The sequence below is a fragment of the Acomys russatus genome, chromosome 16, assembly GCF_903995435.1.
Source record: "Acomys russatus chromosome 16, mAcoRus1.1, whole genome shotgun sequence".
Classification (NCBI taxonomy): domain Eukaryota; kingdom Metazoa; phylum Chordata; class Mammalia; order Rodentia; family Muridae; genus Acomys; species Acomys russatus.
The window spans coordinates 13,523,402-13,546,023 of record NC_067152.1 but is presented as its reverse complement, the minus strand read 5'-3'; the positions used below and the strand labels follow the sequence as shown (position 1 = coordinate 13,546,023).

At 42.4% G+C, this 22,622-nt stretch overlaps 1 protein-coding gene across 1 annotated transcript in view; it reads left to right on the top strand.

Moving 5' to 3' along the window:
* The first annotated feature begins 9,159 nt into the window (after nt 1-9,159).
* Cltc (clathrin heavy chain) overlaps nt 9,160-22,622 on the top strand; it is a 64,307-nt gene continuing 50,844 nt past the window's right edge. Inside the window, exon 1 of the mRNA XM_051158218.1 lies at nt 9,160-9,477. Within this exon, the coding sequence (XP_051014175.1) occupies nt 9,436-9,477 (42 nt within the window). The 5' untranslated portion in view covers nt 9,160-9,435. The remainder of the gene's footprint in view (nt 9,478-22,622) is intronic.

The following is a 22,622-nucleotide window of genomic DNA, read 5'->3' as shown; positions in this document are numbered from 1 at the left end:
CCATTAACCAAAGGACAGATGTGTGTGTGTGTATGTGTGTGTGTGTACACATACAGTTCTTTGTAACTGTTTCTACATACTTTTGTCAGCCCATGTATGTAGGTGTGACAGTGCTTTCAAGCAGCCCCTCCCCCTGGCCTGCTCTCCTGGGTAGGACCATGTAAACAGCTATGATGTTAATCCTGAGATGGGATTTTCAAAGCAGCCAACACTTCACTCGTGTTTCACGTCGGAACCTTGCGGCTAATATTATACTCAGGCCACATTCAGTACTTGCCTACTCTTGTTTGCTGCCTTGTATTGTAGTTACATGTGTATGTGTCTGTCTTCCTCATTAGATTATACGCTCCTTGTGGGCAGGGTCTATTTGTTTTCACCTTTGTATCTTACATGGCACCTAGCATAGTGCTTTGGACATAGTAGTCACTCAGTGTTTGTTAAATAAAGCTATTAGTGTCATTAAAACTCAATAGACAGTATGTGGATTTTTTTTTTTTTTCTATTTCTTTCTATGTAGCCTGGTTGGCCTGGCACTATTAAATAGACTAGGCTGGCCTCAAACTTGTTATTCTCCTGTTTTTCCCTGCCTCTCAAGTGATTTACACATACTTGTGCCACTATACTTGGCAGGGTTTTATATCTTTAGTGTAAAAATTAAGTCGTTTATTTTATTAGGTAATTCTACCCTTTGGTATCAAAAAAGTTTTAAGCTCAGTAGTTAGACACTTAAAGCCTTTCTGGAAAATTGGTGATAGCCTAAATCTTCTTGCTTTTCCTTGAAGGTAAGTAATAATAATTTCTTTGAATGTTTCCAGCATTGTAAATCTGTTTTTGGTGTTTTGAGACAGGGTTTCTCTGTGTAGCCTTGCCTGTCCTGGACCTTGATTTGTAGACCAGGCTGGCCTGCAACTCACAAAAATCTGCCTGTCTGCCTCCCAAGTCCTGGGATTAAAGGTGTGTGCCACCACTGCCCAGAGTGAATCTGTTTTTAAAAATCATTTAATCCTTCCAGTTTTTCTTCTCAGGTGTATTTTATTAGTACATTTCTTTAGAAAGAGGGATGTGGGTGGATTCTTGGAATGAAAGCTCTAATTTTTTTTTAGATTTATTTTTACCTTACATGTATGGGTGTCAACTTGTCAGCATGTATGTCTATGTACCACATGTGTACCTGGTACCCCTGGAGGCCAGAAGAGCATTGGATCTCCTGGAACTGGAGTTATAGTTCCAGCTATGTAGGTGCTGTGGAAGAGCAGCCTGTGCTTTTACCTGTGGAGTCATCTCTCCAGTGGTTTGTTTGTTTGTTTGTTTTTGTTTAGTTTTGTTTTCTCAAGACAGAGTTTCTCTGTGCAGCCTTGGCTGTCCTGGACTCACTTTGTAGACCAGGCTGGCCTCAAACTCACAGTGATCCACCTGCCTCTGCCTCCTGAGTGCTGGGATTAAAGGTGTGCGCCACCACGCCCGGCTATCTCTCCAGTCCTTAAAAGCTTCTTGAAATCACAAAATAGTAGCCACCACGTTCTACATCATAGTCCATATTCACATTTCATCAGTTGTTCTGATGACCTTTATTTAAAACGCAGATTGAAAGTAGATTATGGAGGAACTCCCAGAAGAAAAGGAGGGTTTCTAAGGGTGGAATATGCCTAATAATCTTTTTGTTTCAAGAAAGGGACAGGGTTTCTCTGTGTAGCCTTCACTATCCTGGGACTCTTTCTGTAAACCAGACTGGACTCGAACTCAGAGATCCACCTGCCTCTGGCTTCTACGTGCATCTGCACAAATGGAGATTAAAGGTATATGCCTCCAATGCCATCTCCTGATAATCTTTTAGAGCCCGGTGTGATGGCATATGCCTTTAATCCCAGCACTCAAGAGGTAGAGGCAGGTGGATCTTTGTGAGTTCTAGGACAGCCTAGTCTACAAAGCAAGCCCAGGACAGTCAGGACTACAAGAGAAACCCTGCCTCAAAAAACCAAAACCAAAACCAAAAAAAAAAAAAAAAAACACAACTTTTAGTTTTATTTATTTATTTATTTATTTATTTGAGATTCAGCCAGAATGGTGTTATATTTAGTCTGTTCCTCCTCTTTCTCCCCTCAGATTTCAATCTTGCAATAAATAAATATCTGTAGTCTTCAACTTCACAGCACTATTTAATTAAAAAAAAAAAAAAAAAGCCAGGTGTGCTGGTGCCTACCTTTAATCCCAGCACTTGGGGGGCAGAGGCAGATGGATTGCTGTGAGTTAGAGGCTACCCTGGTTTACAAAGCAAGTCTAGGAGAGCCAAGGCCACGCAGAGAAACCCTGCCTCGAAACAAAAGAGCAAAAAATGAAGCTAAGTAATTTTATATGGAATTGGTTTGGCTTCCTCTCCTCTTTCCTCAGACTGTATGCACATGCACACAGTGTAGCCCTGGCTGTCCTGGAACTCTTTGTAGACCAGGCTGGCCTTGAACTCATAGCGATCCACCTGCCTCTGCCTCCTGAGTGCTAGGATTAGGAATTTGCTTTCAAATTACTATACAAAGAAAACAAACAAACAAAAAGTTATGGTAGAAAAAGTACATGATCAGTCATTTCATTAAAAATTAAGAATTAGACCAGGATGCATGCCTGTAATCACAACATTTGGGACACAGGCAGGCGGATCTCTGAGATCGGGGCCAGACTGGTCTACAAAGAGAGTTCCAGACAGCTGGGGTTACACAGAGAAACCCTGTCTCAGAAAAACCAAAAGAAAAAAAAAAAAGGTTTATTAATAATTAAATACTATTTCTTTTGCAAGAAAAGATCTTGAGATTACCAGTTTTTCTTGTTTTCTTAGCAGAACCAGTGAGATACAAAGAATAAACAAATTGATGTCTTTTTTTATTTACTTTTGTGACTTGTGTTTTGTGTGGTTATGTTTATGCTATGAAGTGCATATAGAGATCAGAAGGACTACAAGTGGGCTGTGGTTCTCTCCCAGAAATGGGACTCAGGTCATCAAGCCTTGGGAGCAGGCACCAGTATCCACTAAGCGAGCTTACTGGTCCTAACAAATTTAAATTGCAACCTTCAGTCTTTCAAAGATTTTCAATATAGTCCTTACTTGTTCACTGATCTTTTAAACTTAAAATACTTAATAGAAAATTTGTGTTAAAGATTGCTCAAAATGGGCTGGAGAGATGGCTGAGGCTAAGGGCACTGTGTGCTCTTCCAGAGGTCCTGAGTTCAATTCCCAGCAACCACATGGTGGCTCACAACGATCTATAATATCTGGTGCCCTCTTCTGGCATACAGGCAAAACACTGTATACTTAATAAATTAAGTCAGCTGGGTGTGGTGGCACACACATCATCCCAGCACTCAGGAGGCAGAGGCAGGTGGATCTCTTGAGTTCAAGGCCAGCCTGGTCTATGAAGTGAGTCCAGGACAGCCAAGGCTACACAGAGAAACCCTGTCTCAACCCCCCAAATGTTATTAAAAATTGCTCAAAATAATGTGTCTAGATAAAATCCACCTGTGTTCTCTAGTGTAAATTACTTGATTTTTACTTAACATATATGAAATCAGATTGGTTAATCCAAAGTATACCCTAGCATCAGATTGGTGTTTGTTTATGGGAAATACATATTTACTTGTTTTTTGTGGTACTGAGGATTGAACTTTGAACCTTGAGAATACTAGGCAAACACTCTACAAAACATCAACAGACATCCCAGCCCCTGGAAAGGTTAAATCCAGGTGTGGCTATTGGCATGCTAGCATAGTCTTCGAGTTAAGGGTAAAATAATATGATAATGGCTGGAGAAGGTAAATAAGTTTTAGGCTGGGACACCAAGAAATAGGATTTAACTGAAACAAATGATTGGAGGAGCCCAGAGTTAAACAATGGGAAAGGTTTTCAGTGTACTGAGAGGGGCTTAAAGGGGGTTTTACAGTTTTCAGCCTGTATCTTGGGTAAAACTCACTAGGTCAAATAATAGTTTGAGTGCCACTCATTTTTTTGGAGTCTCACAAGATTCAAGTTCATTAAGTAGCCAGTGACCTAGAACTCATGATCTTGTCTCCATTTCCCAAATCCTAGAGTTACAGGCATGTACTGCTATACTGGTTTTGTGTGGTGCTGGCGATTGAAGCCACGGTCTCGTGTTTGCTAGGTAAGTACTCTACCAACTGAGCTACTTATCCCCAGCCTGATGCCCTTCTTACAGGGAGAAAAAATTTAAGTCTGCTGAGCTGCTCCTTTTATAGTATGTAGTACTTACAGTCTATCATTGTGTGCTAGCATGCTCCTCTATTTAATTTCCTTTAAAGAAAAAGAATTTTAAAGCCATCCTTAGTAATGAGTCTCATCTTAACACATCTGGAGGCTGAGCTAGATAGTAATTAAGATTACAAAGACTATATAAGAGCTGGTTTTGTCACATTAGTTTTTATTTAAAAGCCTCTTTATATTTGTGTGGAACCTAAAAGAGAACTTGGCTCTTGGTGTTAAAGGGGCTGGAAAAATCTGCAGCCAGTGAGAATGAAGCAGATCTCCGCATTAGTTACTTTGCTGTTACTGTGATAAACACCATGGCCAAAGGCAGTGTAAGCAAGACAGTTTATTTTCACTGATGGTTTCAGAAGCATGACAAAGTGACAGGCACGACAGCAGCAGGAAGCCATGAGATCAAACCTTTAATAGCAAGCCTGAAGCAGAATGGACTAGAATTAGGGGAAGCTACATACTCTCAATGCCCACCCCAAGTGACATACTCCTTCCAGAAAGAATATGCCTTCTAAGCTTCCCCAACCTCACCACCAACTAGGGACCACACCATCAGATGCACAAGCCTATGAGTTATGTGCTTCTCATTCAAAGTACTACAGCTTATAGGATGAACGCTATGAATTTTTAAATCACTGCAGTATCACAGAACAAATAGAACTGTTATAGCTGCATTATTGAACAATGTTAAACTCATTTGGATACTTAGAATATGAGGAACCAGGAAAAGCCAACAGGTATGTAACTTTTTTGTTTTGTTTTTCAAAACTGGATTTCTCTGTGTTAACAGAGTCCTCGACTCACTTTGTAGACTATGGCCTGGAACTAATAGAGATTTGCCTGTCTCTGCCCGAGTGCTGGAATTAAAGGTGTGCACCACCACTGCCAGGCTGGGAGAGCTGTTTTGAGAATAGGGTCTTAGTCTGTAATCCAAGCTGATCTGGCATCTACTATGTAGTCAAAGCTGATCTTCCTCTTGATTTAGCCTCCCAAATGCTGGGATTAAAGGCATGACACTGCCAGAAATGACTTCCTAAGGCAATGTTCCAAGCAACTTACTTCCTCTGTAAGGACCTGTTTAATATGGGAGGGACCTGTTTTATTTTATTTATTTATTTATTTAAAAACCGTGTTGGCTGCCCTGGACTCACTTTGTAGACAAGGCTGGCTTTGAACTCAACAGTGATCCACTTGCCTCTGCTTCCCTGAGTGCCAGGGATTAAAGGCATGCGCCACCAGCCACCACCCCAGCTGGGAGGGACCTGTTTAACGTGAGCAGATTCAAGGTTGGTTCCCACAAGGTTAATCTTAGGTTTTTCACTTGGAAATACATTCACATAGAAATCTTACTGCCATCCCTGATACATTATAAAACTTGTTTATACAGTGTTCAAGGAAAGCTTTAACAGTGAAGGGTGTGTATGTTAGAAACTCAGGTCCATTTCATACTAAAATACAAAGGCCATCTTGCTTTGCAAATGTCTCTGTCCAGCCCTCACCCCCGCTGAGGAGCTGCCTACTGTCTGCTCACACAGAAGAAACAGTGGGTTCTGTCCTGACCAATTCCTGAGACCCACGCACACTCATTTTCTTGGTGGCCAGTGCTCTTTTATCTTGCATGAAAAAAACATCCAGCCAAATCCTGCGGGGGGGGGGGGGGTTCATGTCAGGAACTCTAAGGGGCGGAGATATTTCAAAGGTGCCGTCTAAATGGCAAAACCAGTTATCTTAACCTGTGCAATTCCAAAGTGTGTCTCTTGTGGTTTCATTAGAATCTGAATTATATCTGGGACAAAGCATTCATTTTAGAATGCTGCCTTCAAATTAATCTTTGTCTGTGGGAGTGTCTTTATTCTGTAACTTTTACGTTGCAGTTAGCACAAGCTGTTTTTGAAAGGGCAGGTTTTTTTGTAAAGTTTTTAGTTTTGGGATGGGTATCTATGGGGGAATCCTACAACAAAAGGATTGGCTCACCTTGTTCTCCCACCAGCCCTCCTGCCTCACCCACTGAGGTGCCGAGATTACAGGTGTGAGCTATGATGCCTGGCTGTAGCCTTTGTTTTGAGCAGGGCCTCAGCTTAGCCTTGAATTCCTGATTCCCTCTCTCTATACCTCCCAAGTGCCAAGTGCTAGGATTACTGGCATGTATCACCACACCCAACCTGAAAGTGGTGGTTTCTGTTTTGTTTTCCAGGACAGTAATACACATTTAGACTTCAGAGTTGCTGGTAAGACACAGAAATGATGTACAGTTTTCTTGTATAGATTTTGAGAAACTACAATTTCTCAAAGTAACACCAAGCAGGGTTTTTGTTAAGGCACTTATATGCAAGGCCTATTGTTGATAATTCTGTAAAAATAGCTTCAAATTCAAACCTTGACCATTTAGTAGCATGGCTTCTTTACTGAAACACCCAGACCAAAAGCCAGGGTGATGAGTCATCCATTGCAGCTGTCTGTTACTGGTAAAAGAATTACTCCCAGTAGCAGAATTTGGTTTAGGGCTTATTAGGCTCTCTATTTTAAGGTAGTATCCAAGGCTTTCAGGTACAGCACTGGGAACTTAGTGCCTCAGGCTATGTGGGGGCTGGGGGGTTTCTAAGCCAGGGAAGTGACCTTTCCATACCTCTGTGCTGCTGGAAATTTGGATAGCATGATCTCATAATAAACATCTTTTATTACCACAAGTTACTGATCTTTAAAAGGCATGCTAGTTTGGGGGGTGTTTCAGTTTTGGGGAACAGGGTCTTGCTATATAGTGAGGCTGTCTTGAACTCGAGATCCTCCCGCCTGAGAATTCCCCAGAGTGGGGATTACAGGTGAGCACCGCAATGTCCCTAGCACCGGGTAGCATTATCAATTAGACCTTTTTTTCTCTTGGGAAAAAATTTTTGCATTAACTGTTTAAGGTGCCTTTGCTAAGAGAAATCTGCTTAGTCATTTTAGTCACTTTTAGTGTTTTCCCAATACTGGCTCACTCAGGAGGAGAGAAGACGCTGGCAGTTAAGAAGGCAGTCCTATCAATAAGCAAAATGATTAGGGATATTACAATCTACCTTCTTTCTAAATGATTTCTGAAAGTAACTCATTCTTGAAATTTCTGTGTGATGACATATCGGTATCAGTTTTTGGTTAGCTATTCCACACCAAGTAAGTAAAACCAATTGCTTTGGGGATTTTAAATGTACTTAAAATTACAGGGTCTGTATGAAAATAAAAGGCAATTGTCAACAATTAAATTATGGTGAAATGTTCATGATGTGGCTCTTACACCCAAATTCTGAGATTAAAAATGCAATTCGATTTAAGCCACTGACATTTCTATAGTAAAACAATAGCTCCTTTATAATTTTAATTTAGAATCTGTCCTCTTCTAAAAAGGACTTAAAAGCCTTTAGACTCGTATTAAAACGACCATTCCAAACATTGCAGGACAGAGCACATTCAAGTGCTTGTTTTAATAAAATAAAGTGAAATTATAATTATGCAAACAAAGCATCCTACAATATGGTGGCAAGGCTCTTCTTCACCAGCCTCCGACTGCCTTCCTACCTGCCAGATTCTTCTCAAGGCCTAGGTATGAAAGGCAGTATTTGGGGAGAAACACTGAAAGCAACTAAAATGACTAAGCAGATTTCTCTTGGCAAAACTGCTTACACACAATTATTGTATACCCAGTGGTGTCTTATGTTCTTTAGGTGAAAAGGACACTGAAGATAATTTTTCACAAGAACTTTTAGGGGAATTAAAACAAAAAAAGACGAAAGACGAGGAATTGAATTCTCTAAAGCTTCCTTATATTGGTGCTGCTGTGAATCATTAGATCTTATAGTTCATCAGGAGCTCAGGGGCGGCAATTAATCGCTAATGAACGCTGCAGACACCTTACTGCTGTGGGAAGACTCGGGGCTCCGGCTCTGAAGTGCTTACATTGCCCACACTGCTACCATTACTACTAACGTGTGTGACTAACAGCTAACTCCTGCGCTCCAAGAAGCCCCTGAGCTTTCCTTCACCAGCCACCCTTTCATGTAAAACTTTTAAGATTCATAATTTGGTGTTGCCGAACACTACAATTCTCGAAGGCCAAGCTGATCTCTACACTAGGCTGGACCTAAGTCCACCAAAATGTCCGCGGAAGCGCTCTCCAGGGCCAGCAGGAGACACTCCTCACATGGCCTTCACTGCCCTTTCGGGTGGCTTATCTGAGGAACTCGGAGAGCCGGCTGGAGCTCCCGGCGTCAGAAGGGCGTGCAGCAGGGCAGGGAGGCTCGCAGCTCCGCACGACTCCCCTCCCAGAGCTTGTCAGCAACCACCCACTGCGTGAAGCCGGGCGGGGGAGGCGCGCCGCAGCCAGCCGCCCGACGAGCGCTGCGGCGCGGCCGTTTCCCTGAGTCATCCGGGCGCCTACACTGCGGCCTCCTCCTCCTCAGGCACTCGCTGTCCTTACGCCCCGGCCGCTATGCCGGCAGGGGGGCCCCAACCACCGCTTCATCCCCCCCACCAACCCCCAGAAGCCGCGGCCATTCCCTAGCCCTCGCCCTCCACTCTGGCAGCCGTCAACCGACCCTTCCCTACCCGCATCACGTGCACCTGGAAGTGCGTGGGTGGGCCCTACAGGGCCTACGGAAATGACGTCGTCGCCCCAGTCGCATGATGTGGCAAAATGTTTAAAAAAAAAAAAAAAAGCATTTTGGGGGGGAGGGGAGGGGGGGGATGAGGGAGAAACCGGAGCCTGGGGAAAGTGATGAGTCTAAAAAAAAGTAGTCCCTCGGTTGCTCTGCTTTCCCGCAGTCGCGTCGGCGAAGAGCGCTCCGCGCACTGCGTCCCGGAATTCCTACGCCCGACCGCGGCGCGGCGCTCGTGGAAGGCTACATAAGGCGGAGGGCGTGAGGTGGCTGGGCGGAGTTCTGCCCCGGGATCCTTCCGCAGGGCTCAGCCGTTTCCGGAGTCTGCGCTGCTCCCGGTTCCGCCATTGCGGCTCTCCCGGCCCCTGGAGCCTCCGCCCCCGACCCAAGCTCTTTTCGTCTGCCTGCCAGGTTTCTGCGTCCCCGGAGAGTATCCTGCTGAGCCCAGCTTCCCCCCCTTCCCCTTCTCCTCCTCTCCCTCGGAGAGCCCGGGCAGGCACTGCCCCGCAGCCCCAGTGACAGGAGGAGACCATACCCCCCGACAGCGCCATGGCCCAGATTCTGCCAATTCGTTTTCAGGAGCATCTCCAGGTGCGTGTGGTCAGGGTTGCTGAGGGCCCTTTCGAGAGTAGTGGGAAGGAGGAACCTAGCGGCCGGGCCCGAAGGGGTTCGAGGGGAGGGGAGTGGGGGTGTCGGTATTTGGCATTGATGGAGGAAGGGACACTGTCTTACAAGCTTAAAGGGTTAAGTGAAGTGAGACTAGGCTGGAAATGACGAATCGGAGTGCAAAGGGCGGCGAGGACAGGCTTTATTTCTGACGGCCTCTTAATTCTGTTTCCTGGATTGCAAGAACTGCGCGTACTAGACCCCCCCCCCTTCCCCATTTCACTCAGTTCATTCATTTGGGTAGTGGGTAGGTGGGAGAGATTCTCGCGCGTCTCTCCCGGGGCGACAATTCTCGTTAACCCCGGCCGAAGCAAGGCTGTCACCTTCCCTCGGTCTGTTCCTATTTCCACATCGAATCTGCACCCAGGAATTGTGTGGCGGGTGGGTTGGGGAGGAGCAACCTTTTTCATCCTCCCTCTGCAGCTCACCGCCGAGAAAGGCACCTTGGGGTTGGGGTAGCAGTGGCATGTTTCTTGCTTTCCCTGAACCTGTAAGGAACCGAAGGTCACTCACTGCAGGAATAGAAAGAAGATAGATAGGGGGGCGGCTAGGGGCGGTGTCGGCCTCAGGGTGCCTGGGGTCAAGGTCCCAAGGGGAGCGCACATATTTTTTCCTTTCTTGGTTTCTTCCAGGGGTGGTGTAACTCCAAGCCTCACTTTGGTTCTAGAAGGTAGAGTGAGTTATTTAGAGGTTATTTATGATCTTTTGGAGTCTAGCACGTAGTTGTGGGATTAAAGCAGGAGCACATCTCACTGGACTGTGTGGAATTCAGCAGAGCCTGGTAGTAAGTGCATACCTGCTCTGAGTTGATCTGTAACTTGCTTCCTTTTTTGTAGCCTGGGGAGTCCTCCCCCCCCCACTGCACCTTATCATGGAGTCAATACAGCATTGTCTAACCTGGCAGCATGCCGACGGTTGTCGGTTGTCCTAGGCAGGTGACCATTGGAGGGCTTTGCTGAATTAAGTGTCTTCTGAACTGCAGATTTTCCTGGTTCACTTCTCCTGACTCTTTAACATCGTAATTAATTCATATCAGTCCTCCACCCACCCCACCCCCAATATCCCCATAAAGAAGCCCGCTTTCAGCTCCATCTTCTAAAGGGCTAATTTCATCAAGGAAGGTGCAATGGTCCAGTTCACATATTGGTAACTTACCAGCTGATTTACTTTTCTCCGTTAATATACATAAATGATGTTGATAATAGAGAGGGTGAGCTGAAACTCATCTATGAGTAAAACAATATCCTATTTCTTTATAGGCTTTATCATGTTTGATTACATTAACAAATTATTTTCCTTTAGGGCTTAAAATGTAAATAATAATAGGTCTTTGCCCATAAAATGAGTTTGATACACTTCAGATAATTCATCCCATTTTGGCAGTAAGATCACTATTTTGTAAAGGTCTGAAAAATGTCGTGGCATTGCTGACAGAGAAGTTAATTTTTGTCCTCAATTCAAACTTGTTTGAGTTTCTTTCCTCTGTCAAGAATAGAGTTAGGAAGGCATTTTTCTTTGATGCCAGTGGACAATAGGCTGACCTCTCCAGCCTACCTTAGGAGGAGGCAGCCCATGTACACAAATAAGAAAATCTTAATTTAATTCATTGCTTGCTTTAATCAATTTGGCCATGTTGTTTTGGGGTGGTGGTCTTTGTCCTTCTGTCTTTGGGACTAACACTTATTCGTACTAAAGTTTACCAGAAATAGCTTCCTGCAAGCATACACAAGAGAAACATGCTGATCACATGATAACTGGTGATTTGAGCAATAGTTTTTCATTTTACTAAATATGAGACAAGAATTGTTGGATTGGAATCCAAGGTTGGAATCCAAACTTGTCACTAATTAAAAACAGATTTAATGCAGGTATGGCATGTGAGTAGCAATTTCTGCAAATGCTTGCAGCTGTTCCTTATCAAATTTGAAGATTTTGAATATTTTAAAAATAGTTTAAAAAATATTCTTGAAGATCTCTGATGTTTCTCTTGGAGGACCGTGTTACACTTCAAGCTTATGCTCGCTTGGCTGGTAGGATTCCACCCCAGGAGATAGTGATCAGTTGCACTGGAAGCCCAAATCATCAATCTCTTCTACGACAATGTATCACCTGACCCAGGTTTCTGTCTCCTTCCCTTTAACACATCAGGGTAAGGATCATTTCAGTTGTCGTCTTAAGTCTTGGATCTCCACGCCTCTGCCATTCTACTTAGAAAGCAACTTTCTAAAAACACTTAGGAGAAGAACTGGAAATGAGGAACTAGAGAGTGTGGAGTTTACTTGTGAAGCTTAAGAACAAATTCTAATTTATTTAATTTAAACTTTTAACAAGAATGTTACAAATTTTAAAAATTGCTATTTATTTCCATACCCTCATGTGCATTTATTTAGATTAAGATCTGTCATCAAGGCTTGGAACTACATCACATAATTTTAATATTTTATGTGAAGGAGTTTTTGTCAGGGTTGCAGATTCTGAACAAAGTCTAGGCTGCAGAACTCAGTTCAGTGCCAGCCAGCAAAACCCTGTCTCAAAGAACAAAGCAACGAAACCCCACGGACTGCAGTGCTTGGTTCTTGGCATAAGCATCTTTGCAGTTGGCACATTCTGTTGAATAATTGGATAGTTTTAATTTTCATTTACAGATCTCCCAACCCTCTCCTTTCCTCTGCATGCTGTGTGTGGCTGAGTTGAGTAGTAGGGTTCTTGCTAAGGTTTCGGTTGAGAGAGAAAGCAGTGTTTTCCTGGCATACACTGTCTGTGTAGACTAGAAGGAGATACACTCCACCTGAAAGGAGCCGTTAGCCTACCGTGGGAATAGCTTCTAAACTGAAGGCTGAATAGTCTCAGATCTTTCTGAAGGTTAGCTTACTCGGCTTTAAGGAGTTTGGCCAGTTTTAATGGACATGCTTGTGCCCTGGTTGGGAACCACTTTAAGGTATGCAACACTGTAGTTTTCATTTTAATGTGCAGTGAAATTTGTAGTCTTAGGAGCTTGGGTAATGTGCTGTTGGAACAGTTGTTTGTGATCATAGCTGTGGTGATGAGTGAGGACTAGAGAATGAAGAGAAGGGCGGGCTCCGGAACGGCTGCCGGGGCTGCACACGGTGCTGTCCTTGGCCCTTTCTCTCATACTAACCCTGGAAGAGTGAGGCTGAAGGGACTGCAGTACTCAGAGACCATAGGCAGAATGGGGTTTATATTTAGGAGTTCTGAAACAGTAAAATGAGATACTTCTCTCCCTCCCCCCCCTCCTCCCTCCCTTCTCTCTCTCTCTCTCTCTCTCCCTCCCTCCCTCCCTCCCTTCTTTTTTTGAGATGGGGTCTTAACTATGTAGCCCTGTCTGATCTGGAACTCACTATGTTATACCAGGCTGGCCTTGAAGATCAGGCTCCAGAGTGCTGGGATTACGGGCATATGCCACCACACAGTCTTTTGCTAGTGTTGCCTTGGATGGAATCAGACTCAAAGTCTTCTTGCTTTTCAGCCTCCTCAGTGCTGAGCTTCTAGGCCTGCCACCATGCCCTGCTGTAATGACTGCCTTTAAGAGATGCTACACAGTGACAGATGTCCCTTGGTGCTCTTGTAGACCACCTGAGTTTGGTTCCTAGCACACATGACAACTTATAATCATCTGCAACTACAGTCCCAGGGGTTTTTCTTACTCCTAAAGACATCAGGGACACATGTGTGGCACACACATAATATATGCCGTCAAAATTTAAAAAAAAAGAGAGTGAGTCAGGGCCGATTGTGGTGTCACAAGCCTTTAATCCCAGCACTCGGGAGGTAGAGGCAGGTGGATCGCTGTGAGTTCGAGGCCAGCCTGGTCTACAGAGTGAGTCCAGGACAGACAAGATAACAGAGAAACCCTGTCTCGAAAAACAAAAAACAAACAAGCAAACAACAACCACCAAAAAAAAAGGAGAGCAAGAAGCTACACAGATTTCCTACTGTTTTTGTTTCCTGCTGGACTTTGACTGAGGGAAGAGATTAGTGATGTGATACAGTGAGCAAAAAGGGCTCTCTGGTGCTGGTGATGAGTGCTGGCCAAGAGAGCTGTGAGCCACATGTGTTGGTTTAAAAGTGTGATGGGGGCTGGAGAGATGGCTCAGTGGTTAAGAGCACTGCCTGCTCTTCCAAAGGTCCTGAGTTCAATTCCCAGCAACCACATGGTGGCTCACAACCATCTGTAATGTGATCTGGCCTACAGGTGTACATGCAGGAAGAACACTCAATATATAACAATAATAAATAAATATTAAAAATAAATAAATAAATGTGTGACGGTCATGTTAAAAGTAAAGATAGAGGTGGAATTCATGTTTTATTTAAGTAATTACACCCAAAATACTACTTTAATATGTAATCAGTATAAAATTTGCTAATAAGGTATTTAACAATTTTTGGACATTTTAGTTTACTTTGAAATTTTATTCAAAATGGGCCTTTTGCACCCAGACTTCTCTGTTTAGACCTTTTCTTCCTTGGAAGTACTTGGTATATATTTGGAGATCATATGCTTTATTGGAAGAAAACCAAATTTGCACAACTAGATTATTAAGTTTTTCTGTTTTGTTTTATCTTGATTTATTTTTTATTTTTATTCTTTGATACAGGATCTTATTGTGTAGCCCTAAGTGGCCTAGAACTCACATGTAGACCAGGCTGGCATCAAACTCAAAGAGATCCACCTGCCTCTTTTTCCTTAGTGGTGGGATCCAAGGTATGTACCACCATGCCTGGCTTACTTGAGGTTTCTAATAGTTGGCTCAATTACCAACTATTAGTTATTTTATTTGAACTAATGTAACATGAGTCACAGGAACCGTGTTCACAGAGTTCAGTGTGAGGTATTGATTTTGGCCATGTATGTGAATATTGAGATAGATTCCTTCCTTCCTTCCTAGCAGTCTCTCACTGTGTAGACTGGGCTAACCCGGAATCTCTGTAGTTTTATTGCATCCAGAGTAATTGCCTCCTGTGTCCCCTGTTCCCTCATTCCCCCAGGTTTCTTTGTGTAGCCTTGGAAGGCTTAGAATTCACAGAGCTCTGCCGTCCTCTGCCTCCTGACTACTGGAATTAAAGGTGTGTGCCATACTGCCCAGATTTTTTTTTCAAGGTAGAGTGTCTCTTAGCTGTATACTCAATAAGGCTGCTCCCAAGCTTGTGATCCTCCCGCTTCTCCATTCTTCATGGTGATAATTGTGAAGTGAGCATGCTCACTGAGGTGGGAAATAAGTTCACAGTTGATGTCAACAGTTCCTATGCTAGGATGAGTTTATTTTATGTATATGCTATGCTAAAACTACATGAAATCAGCTCATGCTGTAAGCCAGTGGCAGCCATACCTCTAGTGTTTTCCATTAGCACATTAACTCTTGTTAATGCTATTAACTTAAAGGAATCACCAAAAGCTTGGGCTTGAATGGGTCCAGTGTGGGCTCTGAGTTCTTTTGTGTTAGGGAAATACATTTTTTTTTCCTGCTCTGAAACTTATTTACCCTCAAATTTGATCTATAAAATCAAACTTAATTGACTGTTACAGCTGCTTGAATACCTCTGTATATTAAAAACCTGTTCAACATTTTATGTTCATCCCCCTGGATGGTGGAAATTGCCTTCTTTCATAGATGGGAAAGCTGAAATTACAAGCAGCTAACTTACAGGCCCACACAGACAGTGATTATATTTTAATATTTATATTTTCAGTTTGGCAAGGTGCTTTTTTTCAGTGAATAGTCTACGTAGTTTTAAACTGTAAAATAAATTAGAGTTAGGTCATTGAGATGGCTCAGCTGGTAAAAGCACTGTGCTGTGTAAGCCGAGCCATCTGAGTTCAAGCACTTGAACTGTGGCATTCATATACATGCGCGCGCACACGCGCACGCACGCACACATACACACACAGGCACACATACATTATAATACATAAAATTAAAAAATAAATATTAATCCAGGGGTGGTAGCACATACAGTTAATCCCAATACTTAGGAGGCAGAGGCTGGTCTGATCTACAAAGTGAGTCCAGGACATCCGGGGCTACACAGAGAAACCCTGTCTTGAAAAACAGCAAACAAACAAATATAAATATATATATATATATATATATATATATATATATATATATATATATATATATATATTTGTTTTTCTATACTGAGGTGTTCTTTATTAATATACACACTTAGTAGTGTTTTTATACATTTGAGTGTTGTGTCTGTATGTGGGTGTATGTACCAAATGAATGCAGTGTCCACAAAGGCCAGAAGAGGGCATTGGATCCCCTGCATCTGAAGCTCCAGACAATTGGAAATTGCCATATGGTTGCTGGGGATGGAACTGAGGTCATCTGAAAGAGTTGCCAGTGCTCTTAACTGCCGAGCCATCTCTGCAGCCCCAGCAGTTTTATTTTGGCTGGTTTTGTTTTGGAGATAGGGTCTTGCTATGTGTGTAGACTAAGACCCTTGACATCTTCATCCTCCTCCCAAGGGCTGGAATTGCAGGCAATGTGTCACCATGTCCAGCATAATAGTTTTTGCCCTAATTATTTAGATGATACCTTTAAAGAGGGTTTTCTCCAAGTTCTCAGCAGGAAACAAACAAACAACCCAAAAAAGATTAAGATCAAGTTAACTTTTGACCAGGATTATCTATATTTCTTAAGTAGAAGTTTTGGAACTTTCCTGTTGTCTTTTCCTTAATGACAAGAGAGTGTTCCATTCTGAAGCCACTATTGGCTATTTCACTGTATATTCATGTTTTTGGATTTATACTAATGCAATGTTAGTACTTCCTGTTCTGAGTTAGTAGGTAAATAGTAGGGTTTTTGTTTTTTTTGTTTTTTTTTTCTTTTTTTCTTCTGTTTTTCGAGACAGGGTCTCTCTGTGTAGTCTTGGCTGACTTGGAACTCGCTTTGTAGACTATGCTGGCCTCGAACTCACAGACATCTGCCTGCCTCTGTCTTCCGAGTGCTAGAATTAAAGGTGTGAGCCACCACCACCCGGTGGTAAATATTTTTTATTTGCTTGCTTGCTTATAGGTTAGGTAAAGAAGCCCTGCCCCCAATTATTTCTGAAAAGAATGAGAACCAAACTCATTAAAACCACATTTCATCATACTATGAAATTTTAAACTGTAGTGTACAATTGTGGAAAATGCCAGTCTGGGTTTTATTTGATTATGTCAGGATTTTAGCTTGTCCCAACTTCCTCAGTTAGTATACTTCTTGGCAACTGTGAAGTTAGACTGAGGTTTAGGTCGTGTTTATGGCATAATACTTAGCCTTTCTGTACAGATAACTATTAATTCTTCCCAACTGCCTTGGAGAAATGTCCTTTTATCTACTCAAGGTACACATGTGTAACGTGATGAAGGAGACAACTACAGTCTGCTCAGTTACTGAAGCCAAGGTCTTGGAGTTCTGCCAGCCTGTTTCTTGCTTCTTGTTTTCTATCCCTGCACTATTTCTGGAGTAGGGAAGGAAAGAACCGTATGGTGATGCACACTGAGGGGTCTTAGAGAGATGACAGTGTGGAAGATCTTCATTGTTGAAACTGAGAATCATAGTAGATGAAAAGTAGGAGTTGGTTAGCAGTTGCTTTCATTTATTTCTGATTATCATCTGAGAAACTGCCAACTACTACACATGCTCAGCTTGTAGAATTTATAAAAGCACAGACCTATATAACTTGACTGGGCCTTAATTATTTGAGGATGATTAATCAGGTGAAAAGAAACCTCTAAGGGGTACAGGGTTTATAAAATCGATCTCTCCCCATATGGCATTAGTCTATATTTGGGCTTATTAAACTGTGGACAATATGGTTTTCTGTTTTTTGATTCTTTGGTGGTTTTTTGAGACAGGGTTCCTCTGTCTGGGACTCACTTTGTAGACCAGGCTGGCCTCGAACTCACAGAGATTTGCCTACCTCTGCTTTGTTTGATTTTTAACCATAAAACTTCCTTTTAGGAAAGAATATTTATTAGCTCTGGTACTCTAGAGGAACAGAAAGTGTTCATCCTCTGCACCATCTCTAGCACAGTTTACTTTTCCTATATATGAAGTAAGTAAAATAACTGTTTGTTCTGTTTTCTTTCCTTCCTTCCTTCTTTCTTTCCTTCTTTCTTTCTTGACAGGCTTTCTGGCTTTGTAGACAATACTGGCCTGGAATTCACAGTGATCCACCTGCCTCTGCCTCCCACATGCTAGAATTACAGTCGTGTGCCACAGCGCCAGGCTCTGAGTTTTTATTAAGTCTATGGAATCTCTGAAAGTTAATACTTTCAAGGAGGCTAAAAGCTTTTGCTTGTGAATGCAACTGTGTGTATATATGCTCACTTGCTGGCAATAAAACCCAGAGGGTGTTGCCCAATTAAGTATAGCTAACACCCTAGTCTTTATGATTTTTTTAAATTAGCCATTTTAACGTGAACATGAATGTGAACATACTGTGCCATGTTTGTGGCACACTTTTGAAAACCTGGGACTCAGCCTGTATCTCAGCTCTTGGGAAGCTGAGGCAGGGGGACTTGAGTATGAGGTCAGGCATGACTTTATAGGAAGACCTTATTTCCAAATAAATAATTGAGTGATTTAGTGTTTAGATGTGACATCACTTAGGTGTAGTTATTTTCAAAACATTTTCATTGCCTGAGCTGGAATTCAGACCTGTTGAGCAATCTGTCTTCCTCTCATTTCTTCTGTTCCTTGGCAACTGGTAACCTGTTTTCTGTCTCTAAAGACTTAATTTTGTGGCTATTTTACATAAATGGAATCATACATTGTTCTGCTGTGTTAATCGGTAGGATTTTGCTGTGTCGCTCAGCCTTGTGCTAACTTGGCTGTGTTAGCCTCTTGAGTCCTAGGATTACAGGCATGTACCACCATGCCTGGCTAAGAACAGGTTACATATTTAGGAATTAAAGAGACTAAAATAAAAATTACTTTTAGATAGTGGAAACAAACTTTGCTTATATGAAGCACAAAATTAGTATGATAAACTAAAATTTAATATAAGCAGCAAAGCTATTCTTTCTCTTTGACCAAACAAAAGTTATTTCTTTTTCTTTTTGAGTCAAGGTCCCACTATATAACCTTAACTGGCCTGAAAATGCTGTATAGACTAGGCTGGCCATAAACTCAGAAGATCCACTTGCCTCTGCCTTCTAAGCACTAATGCGCCACCACACCCAGTGTCCTTTATTTTTGTTTTTGGTTTTTCGTGACAGGAACTCTCTGTGTAGCCTTGGCTGGCCTAGACTTGCTTTCTAGATCAGGCTGGCCTCGAACTCACAGCGATCTGCCTGCCTCTGCCTCCCAAGTGCTGGGATTAAAGGCGTGCGCCACCACGCCCGGCTGTGTCCTTAATTTTTAAAACAGGTTTCAAAGATTGTGCATTACTGAAATGAATTTTTTTCTTTTTAGAAAAGATGATCTACAGTTTGAATACAAGTACCTAAAAGCCTAAAGTCAGCATTTTTCCCACCTCAATTTCTTCATTAATAGTTATGCTAGGGCTGGAGAGATGGCTCAGTGGTTAAGAACACTGCCTCTTCTTCCAAAGGACCCGGGTTCAATTCCCAGCACCCACATGGCAGCTCAGAACTGTCTGTAACTCCAAGATCTGACACTTTCACACCAATGCACATAGATTATAACTAAATAAAATAGTTTTAAAAAATAGTTTATGCTAAAGTTAGAATTGAATACAAAGTTAAAGTTTGATACAAAAATTGTACTTAAAATATCGAATTGAAGATGGACATGGGGACGTAAACTTGTAATCCCAGCACTTGGGAGACTGGGGCAGAAGAGTCTTAAGTTTTAGGCTAGCCTGGACTATATTGAGATCATTTCTGAAAAAAAAAGACAAAACCAAGTTGAAAAAACAAAAAACCAAGTTGCCAAATCACAGATGCTCAGTTGGTGCTAACTGAAGACAAATAAACTATTTAATAATTGCAGTCTTGTTTGAACTTCCTGAAATGCTAATGCTAAGTGATTTTGACATAGCTGCTAACTATTTATGCTGAATGTAGTTTCATCATTCATGTGATCTTGAAACTCGTGGCGCTTAAGTTCACAAGAAAATATTTCAGTAACTAATCTGTAAAATAAAACGATTGTGGTTTAGTAATTTATAGCACCATGTAAACTGGTCAGAGGCTCATGCCATCAATTAGTAATCCAAGCAGAAAAGGAGCAGTCGAGCAGGATGTCTAGTTTCTTAACAGGTCTGTTAGCATATGGTAGAAAATTGACACGAGTGCCTGCAGCACCAGGACTGCTGGGTTCAGCCGAATGTGACCTGAGTCTCTGGCTAAGAAGTCTATGTGTCGTGGGATCATGGCATAGAAACCGAGCTTTAGATAGTCATGCCAGGAGACTGCTGTCTGCCCAGCTGTGTTCACATCAGCCGTGCAGGTGATGTTGTTGTTATGTGTGATCCTGGGGACTGAACCCAGGGCCCTGTGCTTGCTTTTGCACACTGCCACTGAACTATAGTCCTGTCTCTGCTTTTGAGGGTCTTTACATTGGCAATAAGTTTTATATTCTTGAGCCCTTGAAATAAGCCCCCTCTCCTCCTCTGTGTGTTCTTTACCTGCACAGTGACATTTATACGAGAAAGGGCATAATCTTGGAATACCATTTCCATCTTCAAGATTTTGGGTAAAAAAAACTTGCTATATTCCCTGGAGCTTGGTCAAAATTGATCAAATGTTTCATCTGATTATTGAATTTTTAAATGAATGAATACATTTCAGAGGTTTGGGTTTTCTTTGTTGTTTTTTTTAAAGATTTATTTGTTATGTATACAGCATTTTTTTTTTAAATGTATACAACGTTGTGTCTGCATGTACACCTGAACACCAGAAGAGGGCACCAGATCTCATTATAAATGGTTGTGAGCCACCATGTGGTTGCCGGGAATTGAACTCAGGACCTCTGGAAGGGCAGCTAGTGCTCTTAACTTCTGAGCCATCTCTCCAGCCCTTGTTTTGTTATTTAATCCCAAGCAGTAGTAGGTTTTAAGTAGGAAACATTCTGGAGATCTTTAAGAGACTCTAGTACTTGCAATCCTTGTCTCTGGCTGAGTGTTCTCTGCTTGTATTGTATTCAATTTGTATTTACTTCAAGGCCAGAAGCCCTCCTAATAGTGACTCCTTAAAAGGCTCACCTGGAGTAGAAACAAACCTGTATGCTTATTTTATTCTGTTTTTTTGAGACAGGGCTTCTCTGTGTAACCTTGCCTGTCATGGATCTTGCTCTGTAGACCAGGTTGAGTTTGGACTTGAACTCACAAAGATCCACCCCCTCCTGAGTGCTAGGACTAAAGGCGTGTACCACTCACTACCATCCTGCAAAATCTGTGGGGGTTTTGTTTTGTTTTGCTTTGTTTTTGAGACAGGATTTCTCTGTGTAGCTTTGACTGTCCTGGAACTCACCCTGTAGACCAGGCTGGCCTCGAACTCACAAAGATCCACCTGCCTCTGCCTCCCAAGTGCTGGGATTAAAGGCATTTGCCATCACAACCCAGCAAAACCTACTGGTTTTAAGTGTGGGATCAGCAAAGGTTAAACGTGTTCTTATTTGTTCCTTGAAATTTGTGGAGCCAACAGAAACAATGGCCGGTATCCTGTTGATGGAATAAGCCAAGGATTGCTGCAGTCTCAGCGTTATTCTTCATTTCCTGCAAACTACAGCAACTGCAGTTTCTGACATTGTGCTCTCTAGTTTCCAGGAAGGTCTCAGTGACGTGACAGCTCAGCATTTTCCCAGTGTGTTTAGTACTGGTGGAAGATAGAGGATGTTTGGGGTTTGCAGAGGAAATTAGACTGAATGAAATACGCAGGCTAGGTGGGAAGTTAAATAAGTCTTGAAGTACATGCTTTAAAATACCCGCACTGTGAAGTAATGGTGGTATAATGACTGTAAAACAGCCGCAGGCATCTAAAACTGTTGACCTGTTACATTGGCGGTTTCTACGTAGTAAGTCCTTCCATGCTACAAGAATTCACAGGAGTGTACATAGAACATTGAGAAAACAACTTTTGTCTGAAACGGATATATGCTCGTGCATACTTGCTGATACTGTCAGTTTTCAGATGAAACAAGAAGGATCTGAAAAGTGTGGTGCCAAGCAGTAGTTGTGAAACTTAAGTCCTAAGTAACGCTGTCAGAAATGCAAGCTTTAATGTACTTGAGTTTTCAGCTGACATAGCTGCTAAAGAGCTCTGTTCCAAGTTTCCGAGGCATTTAGTGGGACACATCCTCCTTGAGTGTACTTACAGAGAAGATGGTTGTGATTCATTTCTTCCTGTCTGATCAGATGTAAGAACTGCTGGGTGGATGAACCTGTTACTCAGTAGACAAATACAGTTGCAAGTGATGGTAGAGACTGAGGCATCGTGTTAGTGGGGATTGTCTGACGTGACAGTAGTTTGGTTTTATTTGGTTGTATGCCTTCTGCTGGCAGTTTGTTCTCATGTGTGTTGCCAGATTGCGTGATCCTTTAACCATGTTTCACACTTCAGTCGCTGCATATTCTGATGCTGACTTACCTCTGAGATTCCTGGTTCCTTGGCTTCTCAAGGGTTAACTGTTCCTTTCAGGAAAACAAGAACAAAGCAGTTGTCCCAGCAAATTTACTTAGGAAATGGTAGAAAAGTATTCACACCAGCCTGTTTGAGAACAGTCTAACAAGCTGTAGTCCTAGAGCTTACTAACTAGAAGGACAGAGCTCCCTAAAATAGTGTCCATGTGTGATCCTAATGCTTGGTGTGTGTTAAGTCAGTAACTGGGTTTCTGTTTTTGTTTTTGTTGTTGTTTGTTTGTTTGTTTGTTTGTTTTCCCCTTTTTTTATTTTTTATTTTTTTCTGTTTTTGTTTTAAAGACAGGACCTCACTATATAAACTCTGGCTGGTCTCAAAATCACAGAGACCTGCCTGCCTCTGCCTTCCAAGTTCAGGTATTAAGGGGTTGCATCACCATGCCACACCCCAGCCCTATTTTCAATAAAACAAAAAAGCTAGGGGTTGGAGATATGGCTCAGCAGTTATGAGTGTG